The sequence below is a fragment of the Podarcis liolepis genome (assembly GCF_965112155.1).
Source record: "Podarcis liolepis genome assembly, chromosome: 8".
Taxonomy (NCBI): Eukaryota; Metazoa; Chordata; class Lepidosauria; order Squamata; family Lacertidae; genus Podarcis; species Podarcis liolepis.
The window spans coordinates 7,548,825-7,567,679 of NC_139560.1; the positions used below are offsets into that span (position 1 = coordinate 7,548,825).

General features: G+C 40.4%; 2 protein-coding genes and 1 pseudogene across 4 annotated transcripts; all 3 read right to left on the minus strand.

The window, feature by feature from the left end:
- Positions 1-291: 291 nt before the first annotated feature.
- On the minus strand, positions 292-6,165 carry LOC310713142 (mas-related G-protein coupled receptor member H-like). Of its 2 annotated transcripts, XM_083516958.1 has the most exons (3): positions 5,688-6,165; positions 4,349-4,381; positions 292-1,700 (listed from the first exon to the last, which is right to left on the minus strand). In XM_083516958.1, the coding sequence occupies exon 3, from the start codon at positions 1,650-1,652 to the stop codon at positions 657-659; it is 996 nt and encodes a 331-aa protein (XP_083373084.1). In that variant the 5' UTR covers positions 1,653-1,700; positions 4,349-4,381; positions 5,688-6,165; the 3' UTR covers positions 292-656. The 2 variants fall into 2 exon arrangements, with proteins under 2 accessions (XP_083373084.1, XP_083373083.1); XM_083516957.1 differs by lacking the exon at positions 4,349-4,381 and having other exon boundaries at positions 295-1,700; positions 5,688-6,163.
- Positions 6,166-8,339: 2,174 nt separating this feature from the next.
- LOC310713128 (proto-oncogene Mas-like) lies at positions 8,340-13,137 on the minus strand (annotated as a pseudogene). Its single transcript, XR_014530101.1, has 4 exons — positions 13,041-13,137; positions 11,357-11,572; positions 10,565-10,761; positions 8,340-9,319 (listed from the first exon to the last, which is right to left on the minus strand). The product of XR_014530101.1 is annotated as a proto-oncogene Mas-like (transcript).
- A 3,455-nt stretch (positions 13,138-16,592) lies between these two features.
- On the minus strand, positions 16,593-17,588 carry LOC310713147 (mas-related G-protein coupled receptor member H-like; the record flags this gene model as incomplete). Its single annotated transcript, XM_083516968.1, has 1 exon — positions 16,593-17,588. One exon carries the CDS (start codon positions 17,586-17,588, stop codon positions 16,593-16,595), a length of 996 nt encoding a protein of 331 aa, XP_083373094.1.
- Positions 17,589-18,855: the final 1,267 nt, after the last annotated feature.

Genomic DNA, 18,855 nt, shown 5'->3' on the forward strand with positions numbered 1-18,855 from the left:
ATCACTTCTGCTAATTGTCACATTGCCCTATAAAGTTGTAGATGGCAGAATTTTGTGGATTTCTATATGCACATAGTTACAATGTCTATATCACTACCTTCGTATAATAAGCAGGGATATTTTTCAGCCAGAACTTTCCGGAACTCAATTCCGGCACCTCTCAGATGGGTGCCATTGAAATTGTAATAGAACAAAGGAGACCTTTATGGTGAGTTTCTGCACCTCTTTTTCTAGAAAAATAGCACAGAAAATAAGGGTTATACTGGTGGAATGTCCCATAATGCACTTTTTTCAAAAAATCTGGGGAAAATATTTTCTTCTGTTTTCTTCAAACATTTGGGCCCTACGTGTGAAGATTTCTTTACTTCATTCACTTTGGCAACAAATCTCTTTTCTATACCATTTAGCAAGTAATCCCACTTGTCAAAGTCTGTTGAAGTGGCATTTCTTTTTATTTCATTTTCTCAAACATGTAAAACACTTATCCTGCAAATTAGGGAATCCAAGGGGCTTGTAACGATACTACTGAAACGAGGACAAAAATTAAGAGTAAATGAATCCAAAATAATAAAAAAATAGTGAGTACAGAGGAAAACAATTACCAAGAAATACACCAAGAGATAGAAAATGAAGCTTTCCTAGCTAGTTTGAAGTCTTCACATCCGGCTTTGAGCTGGAACTTCTTGTTCCTCTCTGCAGTTTTCCTCCTCTTCGAAAAGTGTCTGGAGTACAACCTTCATGCTCTCCCTAGACTGAGCCCTCTTGTTTCTCCCAATCAGGAAATAAATCAGTGGGTTAATACTGCAATTCAGGCAGCTGCATAATAACACAACAGATACTTTAAAGGATGAAACATCATAGTCCAAAGGTGGATTGAAAAAATAGATTAATGAAATGCAAGTAAATGGGAAAGCTAAGAAGAGGAAGATTATGAGGGCAAGTAGGATGGCTGTTAAAGCTTTTCCCTTCTTCCTCAGTTGTGATCTAAAGTAAACTTTTATAAATAGGACCAGAGTGGAAACAGTCATGAGTGGGAGGCAAAGTATAGCATTCATTAGATGGTAGAAAATGGTATACTGTATAATGTTAAAAATAGAAACAATCAAGTTGATTGCAGTAAGCAGGAAAGAAATGATCCATACTGTGGCACACACAAGGGTGGAAAAGTGTGGTGGTCGGTGGCATCTATGCCAAAGGGGGAAAATGACAGAAACACACCTGTCCATGCTAATGGCCGTCAACAGGTATTGACCAGTGTTGTACATGAACAAGAAGAAAAACTCAAACAACTGTACACACAAGATAATATTCACAGATAAGGATGAAAATGACACCACAAGATACACAATCAAATAAGAAGATAAGCAAATGAGGGTCCCAAGGTCAGCAACAGCCAGATTTAGTATGAAAGTGGTGAAAGGATTCCTCTTCATGCAAAAACCAAGAAACCAGATGACAGTCCCATTCCCCATAAGTCCAAAAATGCTAATAACTAGAATTAAGAAATATAGAATATTTACTGCTGTAAGATATAGTGATGATTTGTGATCAAAACCACCCTGGGAGTTTAGGCGGTCAGTTCCATTTTCTGCTCCAATATCTTCCCATGAAGCATTCCAAGGGGACCTGGATCCCAGGCCATCATTGCTCATCTTGCTGGATCTCTACTTTTGAGCTACTCCTTGTATTGCTCTTCCTACCTGGAGAAAATAAACAAATGTGAAGTCAGTTTTGGCTTATAAGCCCAACCATATTAAACTGAGGCACTCAAACAATAATAAAAGAGACATGCTATAGTGGGAATTCATGACTGATAAACAAACACTTTAGGAATATAGTTCTTTGGAATGTTTGTCACAACTTATCAGTTTCCAAGGCTTTGGAGGGAAATGGAGTTTGCCGATGTGTTGTGGATCTTTCCTCTGAGTAAAAAAAACTACATTCACAACATCAATAAGCATATTATTTTAGAACTCAAATTCTCTTCCTCTGCTCTCTGACTCAGCCTTAAGATCAGAAACTAATGTCTTGTGTCATAGACATTGGTTGGGTTGTGGAGAATATATAATTGGTGGTACTGCTATTATTGTAATATGGAATGATTTGCTTTGATTTGTCATTAATTGGAAGATTTTCAATGAAAAAGAATAAAAATTAGTTAAAAAACAAAAAAGAACAGGAGAGATATAGTTAGAAGTGAAAATCTTTTGAAAGCATCGTAACTGAGTGCTGTAGGTTTGACTTGTGGAGCCAGTGTGGTGTAGTGGTTAAGAGCGGTAGTCACGTAATCTGGGGAACCGGGTTCGTGTCTCCGCTCCTCCACATGCAGCTGCTGGGTGACCTTGGGCCAGTCACACTTCTGTGAAGTCTCTCAGCCCCACTCACCTCACAGAGTGTTTGTTGTGGGGGAGGAAGGGAAAGGAGAATGTTAGCCGCTTTGAGACTCCTGAAGGGGAGTGAAAGGCGGGATATCAAATCCAAACTCCTCCTCCTCCTCTTCTTCTTCTTCTTCTTCTTCTTCTTCTTCTTCTTCTTCTTCTTCTTCTTCTTCTCTCTCTCTCTCTCTCTCTCTCTCACACACACACACACCCCAACGAACACACACACAGAGACTGCATGAGCTAGATTTGAGGAAAGTAATTTCCCCCCAAAAGCCACTGGTTGTTTCGTGCCATTCTGATAGTGAGTGTTCCCTGTTTAGGCTGACATTCTGTTAGCTGTTGATGTCACTTTTAGAATGGGTGAGCTGCTTGCTGCCAGTGGGTTGGATAAGCGCATTAGCACATTGTGCTGGGGCAATTAGTTTGTTCAAGACCAAAATGAATCAGTTTAAGAGGAGCCCAGTTATTGACCCCCCCCCCCTTAGGAGATGGTGTGGAAGGCAGAAGGAAGTAGAATATTCTGTGCTGATAAAAGTAGGGGGACAGAGCATTTTCAGAAATGAATGTAACTCCAAAGAAACAGCAGATGTTTCGTCAAGCTTCCAGCTAGATGTTCAGAGCTCCAGCCACTAATTTTTATCTGTTCTTCAGCAGCTTCTCAATATCACGTGGTAAGATTTTTCCCCACCATTGGTTATCAATATGGCTTATGGAGGAGGAGAATCTTAACTTCTAAAGCTTCATGTCATACAAAGGAGTTCTTAAGGAAAGTGGGTAAGCAACTTCTAGGCAGAAGGAACCAGGCAACCAGGATACAAAAATATCCTTACTGATGATGCCATGTTTTACCTTTATCTTCCCATGTTCAAGCCAGTTAACAGCATTGTGAGTACACAATAAATGATATGCATACAAGGGTGTATCAAACGCAAGACACATCATAATAAGAAAATAATTCATAAAACAAGCTCTTCATAAATGCCAACTCTTCAGTTTCCCTTCATGACTTATGATGTGTTTTATTTACAGATAGGTAGCCGTGTTGGTCTGCCATAGTCAAAATAAAAAAATTCCTTCCAGTAGCACCTTAAAGACCAACTAAGTTAGTTCTTGGTATGAGCTTTGTATCTGTATCTGAAGAAGTGTGCATGCACACGAAAGCTCATACCAAGAACTAACTTAGTTGGTCTTTAAGGTGCTACTGGAAGGAATTTTTTTATTTTGACTATGGCAGACCAACACGGCTACCTATCTGTAACTGGAACCATGGAAGGCACCACATTGAGCCGCATGAAATGGAAGTCCATCAACTGTGTATCTGAAGAAGTGTGCATGCACACGAAAGCTCATACCAAGAACTAACTTAGTTGGTCTTTAAGGTGCTACTGGAAGGATTTTTTTTTTATTTTGATGTGTTTTATGTTATATATCATATTTGATGTAGTATGGCTTCAGGATCAGTGGGAAGTGGAGGAGAGTTAGGTGGGCTTACGACAAATAACCATTCAGACCTTCTGACATCAATGCCCAATTCTATTCACCGGATTTCCAGGATGTTTCCCAGCACAAATCCCTCATTGTTGACATTTATTTTCTCCACTCTCCGAGCTTATGGAGTATGGCCAATGGGAATTTTTAATTAGAAAAATACTTGACTTTCGGTCAGGGAGCCGCACCACTGTCACTGCATAAGCTGGTATAGCAGATATTATTATTATCATTATTAATAATAAATAATAGCCAAGAACAAAGTAAAAGAACCACAAAGAACTGCGAGCATCACTCATCTGAGACCTCCAGCTATAGGACAGTATATGAATTCAAAAAATAATATTAATATATAATTCTGCCATTGAAAATAATGGAAAGAGGGTTTACCTCTATGTCTCCCCAGAGATATACAATCTGTGGATATTAACAAGTAGACTTATAGTAATAAGTTACTGAGTTCAGAGTAGAACAAATACCTGTCACGGTCCAGTTTACGGGCCGTCGAAGTCCTGGCAGAGGAAAAAAATAAATGCTCAATCTGAATAAGGCTGCAATCTAGCCAGAACAAGAGGTGGTATTTCTCTCTCTCTCTCTCTCTCTCTCTCTCTCTCTCTCTCTCTCTCTCCCTCCCTCTCTCTCTCTCTCTCTGTGTGTGTGTGTGTGTGTGTGTGAGAGAGAGAGAGAGAGAGAGAGAGAGAGAGAGAGAGAGAGAGACCTACATCATGTCCCCTTCCACCTGGTTCTTAGTGGTGATATAGTTTTGGATACAGGAAGCCAAACATGGGAAGTATCAACTTGATATTACTGCACATGAGACTTAAATATGTGATATAGAAGACTCTGTATGAGAATGGTGTATAGTGGACACTTGGATTGCGAACTTGATCCGTGCGGGATGCACGTTCGCAACCCGCAGTATTTGCAACCTGCAGTGGTGCGTCTTCACATGCATGGGTTGTGATTCGGTTCTTCTGTGCATGCGCAAAGCACAATTTAGTGCTTCTGCGCACACGCAACCATCAAAACTGAATAGTAACCCATTCCAGTACTTCCGGATTTTGGCATGTCCATAACCCGAAAAACCTCAACCTGAAAAATGCAATGCCAGGACCTGGTTATCTGCCACCAGAGCTATCTTGCTTGAACTTCTGCAGAAGATAGTTGGGTGTTTCATGTGAGAGGAGACACTTAGAAAAGCATCAAAACCAAAACTGATATTATGGGGAAAGTAACTATATATGTAATGATGATAGACAAAAGCATTCCAAAATATTATGGGGATCATTGAAGTTCTGGACCTCAGACCACTAACCTCTCGTGTTGCAGACATTGAGGGTGGAATGGCTGGGTGGTGGAGAAGAGGAGGAGTGGGAGAAGGAGTTGAACAGCTCTTGTGTTTAGGAAAACAAAAGCCAGAATGAATTGGGAAGGCATCTGTTTTTATTATTATTATTAAAATGTGATTTTTAACAAAAGTGAATAAAATAAAACTCAAGTCAAATTGAGATTGATAAGAAATATGAAAATCGGAAAAAGACCCACAATAGATAAGCCAGACAGCAAGATTTTTACAATGTGTAATGAATTAGACAAACCTTTAGTCCATCCTGCCTAGTACTTTCTGCTCTGACTGGATGTGGGAACCAAAAATTCCTGCCATCTTCACCTGCCATCCAACTGGTATCCTACTAACAGAACACTCCATGGAGTTAGCTTGTCCCACCTATCAGCCAAAGGTTCACAGCATTGCCATTCAGCTACAGATCCCCTCTTACCTTTGCTAATGAATGACATCAAATTTAGCTATTCACATACCTTTCAAAAGCTTTGGATCAGCATCCCTCATGCAAGGTGAGTGGGAGCAGCAAGTGGTGCTGGAATAATCAGGTAATCGGAAAATTTGCAGAAATTGTTGAGATGCCTCATCTGGTTCTTAGCAAGATGTGTAGGATCCTTCCCACATGTCTTCAGATCTGTGCAACCCATTTGCTAGCATCATGTGATAAGATGATTGTATTCCACATTGGGTCTCAGGATAGCATTTGACAAACTCAGGAGGAGATTCTTGCCTTTTAAAGTTCAGTGTCCCTAACAGGAACTCTTGAGAAGAGAGAATTTGCAAGTGGTAAGTAAGTCCAACTTCTCTTTGTCCTTCCTGCTGATACAGGAGCCCAAACATGGAAAGTATCAACCTATATTACTGCATATGAGACTGAAATACGTGATATAGAAAACTCTGTATGAGAATGATATACTGGGCACATGTTCATGACCGTGAAATGTCAGGGCCTTTTTATCTGACACCAGTGCTATCTTGCTTGAACTTCTGCAGAAAATAGTTGGGTGTTTCCTGTGAGAGGAGACACTTAGAAAAGCGTCAAAACCAAAACTGATATTATGGGGAAAGTAACTACATATGCAATAATGATATGCAAAAGCATTCCAAAATATTATTGGGATGATTGAAGAACTGGACCTCAGACCAAATTCAGTTCCAAATTATTGGGCTCTATCCTTCTTCAGCAGTCCAACAGCAATTTGATTCCTCTCTTTTGAAGCATCAGATTTAATTTCATTAATCGCACACACACACACAAGCACACACACACTAAGAGAGAGATAGAGAGACAGACAGATAGACAGAGACAGAGACTGCAGGAGCTACGATTGAAGACAGTAATTTCTCCCTGTTACCCATCAGGTGCTTTGTGCCATTCTTATGAGGAGTGTTACTTGCTCAGGCTGATTTTTGGTTAGCTTTTTATGTGAGCAGCTTGCTTCCTCTCAATTGCATTAGAGCCTTTGCACACTGTGGTGGGTCACTTAGGTTGTGCCAGTGAAAAGCTAATCAGCTTAAGAGGAGCCCAGTCATCTTCTCCCATGTCCAGGGGTGACTCTTTGCTCTGCAATGCAGAGTGGACTGCATGGTTTCACCTGACTGCTTTATTGTCATGCCTCATCCCAATCCTTCTAAATAGCATGATGTGTCAAGGTGAGTCTTTATCCATGGTGATTTTGCTTCTTCACCATGCAAAGGAGTCTAGTGTAGGTTTGGATGTAGGCTTGATGGCTAGCATTGAGCGGAAAGTGCATTGTGACATGATATGGAACCATCTCCCCTGTATGTTCTGGTGTTTTTTCCCCAAAAACTTTATTGGAAAGTTTGAGAAACATTGATGTCATGAATCACTTCTGCTAATTGTCACATTGCCCCATAATAGTGTAGATGGCAGAACTTCGTGTATTTCAATATGCAAATAGATTGGATCCTCATAACAGAGTCCTGGTTGTGCTCGGGTCCCAAGAGCTCACCTGACAGGGTTAAAATGGGGGTGGGGGTGGGAAGTCCTGGCCATTCCCCTGGGATCATGCCAGCTGGCTTTAGCCAATAGCCAGTAGGTTGTGTGATCCCAGGTGCTTTAAAAACAGCAGTGTGATGCAAGTGAGGCACTTGCATTTGCACCACTGAACACCCGCCCACCCTCCCAAGTTTAGGTAGAGTCGCTTGGCCTTGCTTTGGTTTGGGTCGCCTGTATTGGAACAGGGGCTGGATAGGATTATTTTTTTCCATTTGGCAGATTGGCTTTAGCCATTTGATTTTTGCTTAACCCTTAGCAAATCACCACGACTTGAAAGGTGGTGGTTAGGCATTGGCTCAGTTGGATTGTGGGGAGGGGAGGTGTGGCCATCACCTGCCCCTCCAGGAATTGGGTATTCTGTTAAAGGAATCTGGGGGTCCCGGATCTCGTCCAAAGTCCACTTGAGGGGCTAGGGTCATGCCAGGACTACAGGAACCCCAGGGTGAGCTTAGGTTGGTTCTCATCAAGCTTGCTCCCTCATTTGGTTTATCCCATTTGACGATCACCCTGAGAGGTGGAGTCAGTTATAGTGGGGAGTTAATGCCTAAGCCAATACGGCTCACGTGATTGTATTTCAATAAAGTTGTGGCCAAAATTTGCCCCAAAAGTTAAACTAATATAAGTGTCCATGTGTATTTATTTTAGGGGTAGGTCTTGGGGCCTCAATACGCAATTATAATTTCTATATCACTACATCCAGATAGTAAGCAGTGCTCTTTTTTAGCCGTAACTAATTGGAACTCAGTTCCAGCACCTCTCAATTGCGTGCCATTGAAATTATAACAGAACAAGGCAGGCATTTATGGTTAGTTTCTGCAGCTCTTTTTCTAGACAAATAGCACAGAAAATAGGGATTGTACTGATGGAATGTTCTATCATACACCTTTTAAAAAATCTGGGGGAAATATTTTCTTCTGTCTTCTTCAAACATTCGAGCTCTACATGTGAAGATTTCTTTACTTCATTCCCTTTGGCAATGAGTCTGTTTTCTATACCATTTAGAAGTCATCCTTCTCAACTCAAAGTCTGCTGAAGCGGCATTTCTTTTTATTTCATTTTATAAAACATATAAAACATTAATCCTGCCCAATGGGCAATCCAAGGGGCTTTTAACGATACTCCTGAAACAAGGACAAAAATTAACAAAGTAAATAAATCCAAAATAATAAAATAGTGAGTACAGAGGAAAACAAGTACCAAGAAATACACCAAGAGATAGAAATTGAAGCTTTCTGAACTTTTTTGAACTCTTCACATCCGGGTTTGAACTGGAACTTCTTGTTCCTCTCTGCAGTTTTCCTCCTCTTTGAAAAGTCTCTGGAGTATGACCTTCATGTTCTCCCTAGATTGAGCCCTCTTGTTTCTCCCAATCAGGAAATAAATCAGTGGGTTAATACTGCTATTCAGGCAGCTGCATAAGAACCCAACAGATATTGTAACAGATCCCACACTAAAGGCTATAAATGGAGTGAAAAGAATGAATAAATAAATGCAAGTAAATGGGAACGCTAAGAAGAGGAAGAAGAGGAGGGCAAGAAGGATGGCTGTTAAAGCTTTTCCCTTCTTCCTCAGTTGTGATCTGAAGTAAACTTTTATAAACAGGACCAGAGTGGAAACAGTCATGAGTGGGAGGCAAAGTATAGCATTTATTAGAAGCAGATAGAGAAGGAGACTCATTGTATCTCTAAAAAGATAAAGAATCATGCTGATTACAGTGAGCAGGATCCATATTGTGGCACACACAAGGGTGGAAAAGTGTGGTGGTCAGTGGCATCTATGCCAAAGTGGGAAGACGACAGAAACACACCTGTCCATGCTAATGACTGTCAACAGATATTGACCAGTGTTGTACCTGAAGAAAAAAAGAATGGAAACCAGCAATTCAATCAAATGCATATAGGGAGGTAAAGATAAGAATGACTCCAGAAGATGTATAATGGGAAAAGTAAATAAGCATATGAGAGCCCCAAGGTCAGCCGCAGCCAGATGCAGGATGAAGGTGGTGAAAGGATTCCTCTTCATGCAAAAGCCAAGAAACCAGATGACAGTTCCATTCCCAATGATTCCAAAAATGCTAATAAGTATTGGCTGAAATATGGGGAAATAATAGAGAAAATTGGAGACAATTGGAGGTTGCAGAGCTATGAAAAACTAAAGAATAAGGTGCAAGATTGGTTTCATTATGCTCAAATTCAAGAGGTTTTTAAGTTGGATAAAAAAACAGGATTCCAGGCGGAAAAATCGAAACTAGAGACAGAACTGTTAGAACCAAAGATTAAGGTACTTTCGAGAATGTATAACCTGCTGCTTAAATGGAACACTCAGGATGAGACAGTCAAATCAGCCATGATAAAATGGGCTCAGGACATTGGGTACAACATTATGTTTGAAGACTGGGAAAGGTTATGAACCACTGGTATGAAATTTACGGCATGTAATGCCTTGAAAGAAAATATTATGAAAATTATATACAGGTGGTACATGACCCCAGTCAAGCTTGCTAAGATATATCATCTGTCTGATAATAAATGTTGGAAATGTAAGGAGGCTGAAGGGACATTCTTTCACCTCTGGTGGACCTGTCCAAAAGTGAAGGCCTTCTGGGAAATGATCTATAACGAGTTAAAAAAGGTGTTCAAGTACACCTTCCCTAAGAAACCAGAGGCCTTCCTCCTGGGCATTGTCGGCCAGAAGGTGTCAAAGAAGGATAGAACTTTTTTTATGTACGCAACTACAGCAGCAAGAATTCTCATCGCAAAATACTGGAAGACACAAGATTTACCCACACTGGAAGAGTGGCAGACGCAATTGATGGACTATATGGAACTGGCCGAAATGACTGGCAGAATCCGAGATTTGGGAGAAGAAACAACGGAGGAGGATTGGAAAAAAATTAAGGATTACTTACAAAAATTTTATAAGTTATATGAATGTTAAGAATTCGCATGATTTGGAAAATTTAGCTCCAGCAATAAGATTTGATGGTATGGGAAATTAAGTTATATTAATGAAAGGACTAATGTTTAAAATAATACTATATTTGTTTTTAGAGTAAATTGATAATAAGTATTTTAAACTTAAAATATAATTATTCTGAAAGAACAAAAGAATGCACGAAACAAGGTTATAATTTGCTGATATTTTTATTGTAAAGAACGCATGGTGAGGGAGACGTGGGGAAGTCTGGTTGGTTATGAAAAAATGTTTTGGAAGGATGATTCTTTTTTTCTCTTTCTTTTTTCTTTTCTGTTATTTCTTTGTATATCTGACTTAGTATCTGTATCTGGAAAAACTGCAATAAAAATATTTTTAAAAAATGCTAATAAGTAAAATGAAGATGTAGATAAGAATTTTTGCTATGTGATATGGTGATAATTCATAATCAAAACCATCCTGGGGGGTTAGGAGGTCAGTTCCATTTTCTGCTGCAATATCTTCCAATGAAGCATTCAAAGTGGACCAGGATCCCAGGCCATCATTGCTCATCTTGCTGGATCTCTGCTTTTGAGCTACGCCTTGCATTGCTCTTCCTACCTGGAGAAAATAAAGAAATGTGAAGTCAGTTTGCGTTATAAAACTCAATCATATTAAACCGAGAGACTGAATCAATAATAAAAGAGTAATGCTATCGTGGAAATTTATGACAAACAAACAAACAAACAAACAAACATGCCCTCTAAAATTCCTCAGATGAAAATAGAGACATTTTTCACTCCTCTCCTATTGACCCTCCTTGACCCCCCTTTTTTTGTCTCTCACATAGCATTTACTAACTTAAGAAGGACAAGTGTCACCAGTAGTAAGCTGTTTATGGAAAAAAAGAAGAATTGTAACAGAAAAATAAAACACAAGTTAAATTGAATTCAAGCAGCAAAATGAGAGCTATGAGAGAGAGAGAGAGAGATTTGCTGATGAGCCTGACACTCAGATTCTTTTTTTTAAAAAGTAATGTTGTATCCCTGCTGTAGAGGAGTTGTGGGGCAGATTATTGGTTTCTCCAGCCCAGTATTCTCTTCTCCAGGGATTCAGCCTGGACTTTTCTGCCAGCAATGCATGTTCACTTTTGCCTTTGGTTCCTCATCCAATTTTGCAAATGAACTGTGTCAACTTGAGACATTCACATACCTGTGAGCAACTGTTGATCAGCAGTCTAAGAAAATGGTGAGTTGGAGGCAGCAAGAAGCACAATATCTTGTGATGGAATGAGGAGGTAGTCAGAAGATTGACAGAATTGACTACAGCCCCAAGGAGGATAAAATGGATGTATCACCAAGCTCTCCGCCAGATGTTTAGGGCTCCACCCATTACTCTTCATCTGTTCTTAAGCAGTTTGCCAACATCCTGTGGCAAGAATAATTTTGTTCATTGGTTGTCAAGAAAACTAATTTAAGAGGAGGTTCTTGCCTCCAAAGTCTTGATGTCATAGAGAAGCATTCTTGTGAAAAGTGAGTAAATAAGTTGTAGGGAACAACTGGTGAGGGGAAAAACTACAGTGCCTGGGATTCTTTGAGTGGAATGATATACTTTGAATGCATGGTGTGTGTGGAATCCCACAGGTGTAACTATGGAACATGGAAGGGTGCTGGGCGGGCTTCTGTAAGAGAGGGAAAATGGAGAACCAGGTGGGACAGGAGAACAGAATGGAATGGTTGGATAAGATATCAGAAACACATATATATGTAAAGATCTATGTAGAGTAAATAACATGCCACATTCTGGTTAGATCATTTTCCTTGTTCAGATTGAGGGCTTGTCCACCTTCCACCAGTCCCATTCCAAAAAGTTTCCCCCGAAAAACACACTCTTTGCCTCTGAATTGGAATGAACAAAAATCTGCGGAAAAACCCAATGGTCATTTGTTTCGATTCAGCAGTAAAGAGAGGGTTTTGCTAGTGGGAAATGGAAGGCCAAATGAGGTGTGGCAGAGCCCTGAGAACCTGTTTTTGTATATCCCAGTGGATGTTAGAGGGTCAGCCATAGACATAAATGGAGACATTTGAAAATTTGTATAGTTTAAATTGGGCAGATATGGCCATTATCTATTTTCACAATAAATATGTTAATTAAATAGCTGGGGAAAATACACAAATGGAGAGGGGACCCTCCAAATTAATCCATTACTCATTGTGGTCAATAGGATTTTGGGAAATGGCAGAGAAGAAACAGGGAACTGATTACTTGAAATACTCGCCTATTGTTCCAGACAAAACCCTAGACATTTGCCTCTATGTTCCAAGTATACATTTTGTATTTCTTTGGATTTCAAGCATGGGCAAAGTGCATCTAACAGTGCTGTTCATTCTGCCACTAGTTCCTCTTTTGTCTTCTTGCTTGCAACGTGGTTGCAAAACTGACCACCATTTCTCATTCTGATACAATCTGAATTTAGCTGTTAAGTTTGGAACAGAAATCTGATAACAAATGTCACCAAGTTGTGCCAGAGCACTAAGAATAAGCATATGTAGCTTTTTTTTACTATTTATCCCATTTTGTTCCGTAGAGTAACACATCTGGGTCTGTTCCTAAATCCACATATCAAATACACAAACAAACCAGTCAGTCATGGTTCACATATGGAAAAACAACAATGATATTTTAATCTACAGTTTATAGTGTCCTAATCTGATCTCATCCACGCTCTCTAATCACAGAATGCATATAGCAAAGAATAATAGGAATGTCATTTATGTCACAAAGAAACTGGTATCTCTTCAAGGGTATTCCTCCTGCATGCAGACCTCTGCTACCCTATTATGGTTCCCCTCTTGCTTTTACAAATAAACTGCATCAACTTGAAACATTTGCATACCTGTGAGAAACTCTTGATCAGCAATCTTCAGAGATGGTGTGTGGAATGCAGAAGGAAGTAGAATATCCTGTGCTGGAATAAGAAGGGGGTCAGAGCATTTTCAGAAATGAATGTAGCTCCAAAGAAACAGCAGATGTTTTATCAAGCTTCCTGCTAGATGTTCAGGGCTCCACCCAATAATTTCTATCAGTTCTTTTATCTGTTCATGTCAATATCATGAGGTAAGTCCACCCACATTGGTTATCAAGATGGCTGGTGTAGGAGGAGATTCTTAACTGCATTCAAGGTTGCATCAAACATAAGACACATCAGAAGAAAAAGATTCAGAAAGACAAGCCCTCCAGAAAGGCCAACTCTTCAGCTTGCTTTTTTGATGTGTTTTCTTCTTACGATGTGCCTTGTGTTTGATATCTGTTTGTTGTACTATGGCAGCAGGATCAGTGGGAAGTGGAGGAGAGGTGGGTGGGCTTACGACAAATAACTTTCTACTCAGCTCTGCTTCCTCACTTCACACTCTCTCTGTCTATCTCTCACATGGGGAAGGGTGAACTGCTCAGCTCTGAATTTGCTTGGCTGTCCAATCTATCCAGCATTCTGGTGTCAGAATCATTCCCCTTCCTCACCATTCAGACCTTCTGACACCAATCCCCAATTCTAGTCACAGGATTTCCAGGATGTTTCCCAGCACAAATACCTTATTGTTGACATTTATTTTCTCCACTCTCCTACCTTATGGAGTATGGCCCACTGGCAATTTCTAATTAGCAAAATGCTTGACTTTCAGTCAGAGAGCCCCACAACCATCTCTGCATGAGCTGCTATGGCAGATATTATTTTTTAATAATAACAATAGCCAGGAAGAAAGTAAAGTGGTACCTCGGGTTAAGTACTTAATTCGTTCCGGAGGTCCGTACGTAACCTGAAACTGTTCTTAACCTGAAGCACCACTTTAGCTAATGGGGCCTCCTGCTGCCGCCTCGCTGCCAGAGCCCAATTTCTGTTCAAAGCAGAAGTACCAAGAGATATAAGAAGAGATAGAAAATGAGGTGTTTTTTGGAGGAAAACTTAATCAGTTTTTTATTAAAGCCTTTGTGTTACAAAGCAAACAGATAAACATGGAAAGGTAACCTGTAGTCTCCACTTTTAGTTCATAGTCTTTTTCATGGGTTGATTTTTTTTTAAGTCATCAGATTCAGGATTGGACCTGAATATCTCTCTTCTTTCTCCCACCTTCCTCCTCCTTGAAAACCCTTTGGATTATTACTTTCAAACTCTCCCTTGACCGACTATGTTTCTTTCTTCCAAGCGGGAAATAAATCACAGGGTTAACACTGCTGTTTAGGCAGCTGCATAAGAGCCCAAGAAATATTTCAGTATCATTTCCATCTTTACTGGAAAAATGGATTAATGAAATGCAAGTAAATGGGAAACCTAATAAGAGGAAGAAGAGGAGGGCAAGTAGGATGGCTGTTAAAGCTTTCCCCTTCTTCCTTTGTTGTGATCTAAAGTAAACTTTTATAAACAGGACCAGAGTGGAAACAGTCATGAGTATAGCATTCATTAGAAGCAGGTAGAAAAGGGGATTTGTTGTAACTCTAAAAATAAAAAGAATCATGAAGATTACAATAAGCAGGAAAGCAATGATCCATATTAAGGCACACACAAGGCTGGAAAAGTGTGGTGGTCTGTGGCATTGATGCCAAAGGGGGAAAATGACAGAAACACACCTGTCCATGCTAATGTCTCTCTCTCTGTGTGTGTGTGTGAGAGAGAGAGGGGGGGGGAGAGAGAGAGAGCTACAGAATGCCTCCTTCCACCTGGTTTTTAGTTTTTTTCCATTTAATCATTCCATATCCCATTCCAGTGAATTTTCTTTGGGTTGTTCTGGGGTTTTTATGCCCCTCTCAGCGCCACACAAAGCATGTCTCTTATGCAATGGTGGTATAGTTTTGGATACAGAAGCCCAAACATGGGAAGTATCAACTTGATATTGCTGCACATGAGACTTAGATATGTGATATAGTAGACTCTGTATGAGAATGGTCTACTGGGCACATGTTCATGACCGTTAAATGCCAGGACATTGTTATCTGCCACCAGCGCTATCTTGTTTGAACTTCTGCAGAAGATAGTTGGGTGTTTCCTGTGAGAGGAGACAAGTTACAAAAGCATCAAACCCAAAACTTATATTATGGGGGGAAATAACTATATATACAATAATGATATGTAAAAGAATTCCAAAACATTATGGGGGTAATTAAAGTTCTGGACCTCAGACCACATTCAATTATCAATCCTTGGGTTCAGTCCTTCTGCATCAGTCCAACAGCAAGTTAATTCCTCTCTTTTGAATAATTAGATTTACGGTACTTTCATTAATCGCACGCGCGCGCACACACACACACACACACACACACAGACTGTAGGAGCTGGGTTGGAAGGCAGTAATCTTTCTCTGCCACCCATCAGGTGCTTTGTGCCATTTTGATGATGAGTGTTACTTGCTCAAGCTGATTTTTGGTTAGCTTTTTATGTGAGCAGCTTGCATCCTCTCAATTGCATTAGAGCCTTTGCACATTGTGGTGGGTCACTTAGCTTGTGCCAGTGAAAAGCTAACCAGCTTAAGAGGAGCCCAGTCATCTTCTCCCCTGCTCAGAGGGGACTTTTTGCTCTGCAGTGCAGAGTGGACTGCATGGTTTCACCTGACTGCTTTATTCTCATGCCCCATCCTAATCCTTCTTAATAAGTGTTAATGAGAATGATGTGTCAACGCGAGTCTTTATACATGGTGATTTCAGTTCTTCACTATGAAAAGGAGTCTAGTGTAGCTTTGGATATAGGCTTGATGGCTAGCATTGAGTGGAAAGTGCATTGTGGCATGATATGGAACCACCTCCCTACTGTATCCTTGTCACATTGCCCTATTAAGGTGTAGATAGGTGTAATTGTCACATTGCCCTATTAAGGTGTAGATAGCAGGATTTTAACAATTTTTATAACATCCATATAATAAGCATGGCTTTTTTTCAGCCGCAACTCACCAGAACTCAATTCCCACACCTCTCAGGTGGGTGCCATGGCTATAATAGGAGAAAAAGGCAGGCCTTTATGGTCAATTTCTGCACCTCTTTTTCTAGAAAAATAGCACAGAAAATAGGGATTGTACTGGTGGAATGTTCCATCATGCATTTTTTCAAAAAATCCGGGGGAAATACTTTCTTCTGTTTTCTTCAAACATTCGAGCTCTACATGTGAAGATTTCTTTACTTCATTCCCTTTGGCAATGAATCTGCTATATATACCATTTAGCAAGTCATCCCACTCATCTCACATTGTTAAAGCGGCATTTATTTTTATTTCATTTTCTAAAACATATAAAACATTTATCCTGCCAAATGGGCAATGCAAGGGGCTTTTAACGATACTGAAACAAGGCAAAAATTAACAGAGTAAATAAATCCAAAATCATAAATAATGAGTACAGAGGAAAACAAATATCAAGAATTACACCAAGAGATAGAAAATGAAGCTTTCTGAACTTTTCTGAAGTCTTCACATCCGGGTTTGAACTGGTACTTCTTGTTCCTCTCTGCAGTTTTCCTCCTCTTTGAAAAGTCTCTGGAGTATGACCTTCATGTCCTCCCTAGATCGAGCCCTCTTGTTTCTCCCAATCAGGAAATAAATCAGTGGGTTAATACTGCTATTCAGGCAGCTGCATAAGAACCCAACTGGTATTGCAAAAAATCCAACATTATGGTCTATAAGTGTAGGGGAAAGTCTGATTAATAAAATGCAAGTAAATGGGAAAGCTAAGAAGAGGAAGAAGAGGAGGGCAAGCAGGATGGCTGTTAAAGCTTTTCCCTTCTTCCTCAGTTGTGATCTGAAGCAAACTTTTATAAACAGGACCAGAGTGGAAACAGTCATGAGTGGGAGGCAAAGTATAGCATTCATTAGAAGCAGATAGAAAAGGGGATTCATTGTATCTCTAAAAAGATAAAGAATCATGCTGATTACAGAGAGCAGGAAAGAAATGATCCATATTGTGGCACACACAAGGGTGGGAAAGTGTGGTGGTCGGTGGCATCGATGCCAAAGTGGGAAGACGACAGAAACACACCTGTCCATGCTAATGGCTGTCAACAGATATTGACCAGTGTTGTACATGAACAACAACAAATACTCGAATACTTCAAACAAGTAAATATAAAAAGTGAAGAATTGAAATAAACTCAAAATTCTCATAATCGAACAACAAGATAAGCTCATGAGAGCCCCAAGGTCAGCAACAGCCAGATGTAGTATGAAAGTGGTAAAAGGATTCCTCTTCATGCAAAAACCAAGAAACCAGATGACAGTTCCATTCCCCATAAGTCCAAAAATGCTAATAAGTAAAATGGAGATGGAGATAAGAATGTCTGCTATTTCATATGGTGATAATTCATGATCAAAAACATCCTGGGGGGTTAGGAAGTCAGTTCTATTTTCTGCTCCAATGTCTTCCCATGAAGCATTCCAAGGGGACCTGGATCCCAGGTCATCATTGCTCATCTTGCAGGATCTCTACTTCTGAGCTACTCCTTCCATGGCTCTTCCTACCAGGAGAAAAGAAACAAATGTGGAGTCAGTTTTGCCTACAAAGCTCAACCATATTAAAGTGAGACACTCATATTAGAAATAGAAATACTTTATTGTCACTGAACCACTTGTTTACAGTGAGATTAAATGAGCCCCCCCTCCACAATCTCTCAGTCCTTTTACACGTCAGCTGCAATGTGGCTGTCTTCCATTCAGCGGCCTTACAGCCCACGGGTAGAAAATGTTCTTTAACCTTATGGTGCTGCTTATCGTGTGCTGGCCAGGGTGTGAGTCATCCCTTAGAATGTTCCTCACTCTTCTGAGGCAAAAGTCTCCCACAATGACATCTAGAGGACTCCAGGGACAGCCCACGATATCATGTGTTGTCTTTACCACCCTCCATAGGGTCTCTGTCCATGGCTGTCAAACTAGCGTACCACACCATAATACAGTATGAGACTGATAGAAGGAAATCATCAGTTGCTGTCCAACCTTGTTCTTTCAGAAGACCCTAAGGAAATTATGTCTCTTTTGGGCCTTCCTAACCACCTGTGCTGTATGACCTTCCAAGTTTGGTCTTCACTAAGATGGACTCCCAGGTATTTAAAGGAAGAGACTCTCTCCACACAGCCCCCCCCCCCCCGTGATATGCAATGGGACTAGCTCCCCTCTCTTCCTCCAAAAGTCCAACACCATCTCCTTTGCCTTGCCAATGTTTAGGTGCAGATTGTTCTCTGAGCACCATGTGGATACCATTTGAACCTCCCCCCGTACGCAGATTCATTTCCGCCTGTAATAAAACCCATTATGGTGGTGTCATAAGCAAACTTAATAATTGCAGTAGATGGGTCAGATGAAATGCAATCATATGTATACAACAAATACAGGTATGGACTTAGCACGTGTCCCTGTGGAGTGCCAGTGCTGAGCTTCAGGAAGGTAGATGTAACAGGTCCAATCCTTACTCTTTGTGTCTGATCTCTCAGAAAGTCTTTAAGCATTCATTTTTGAACTAAAATTCCCCTCTTCTGCTCTGTGAGTCAGACTTGACATCTCAAACTAACATATCGTGTCCTAAACCCTGGGAGTGGGATGGTTGGATGGGCTCAGTGCTTCAAACCTGGAGTGGAGAAGAGGAACGGGAGAAGGAGTTGAGCAGCTCTGGTGACCAGCAAAACAAAAGCCATTATGATTATTAGTACCCCACATATCTGACTGCGTTCCCCAGCCACAGTGGAAA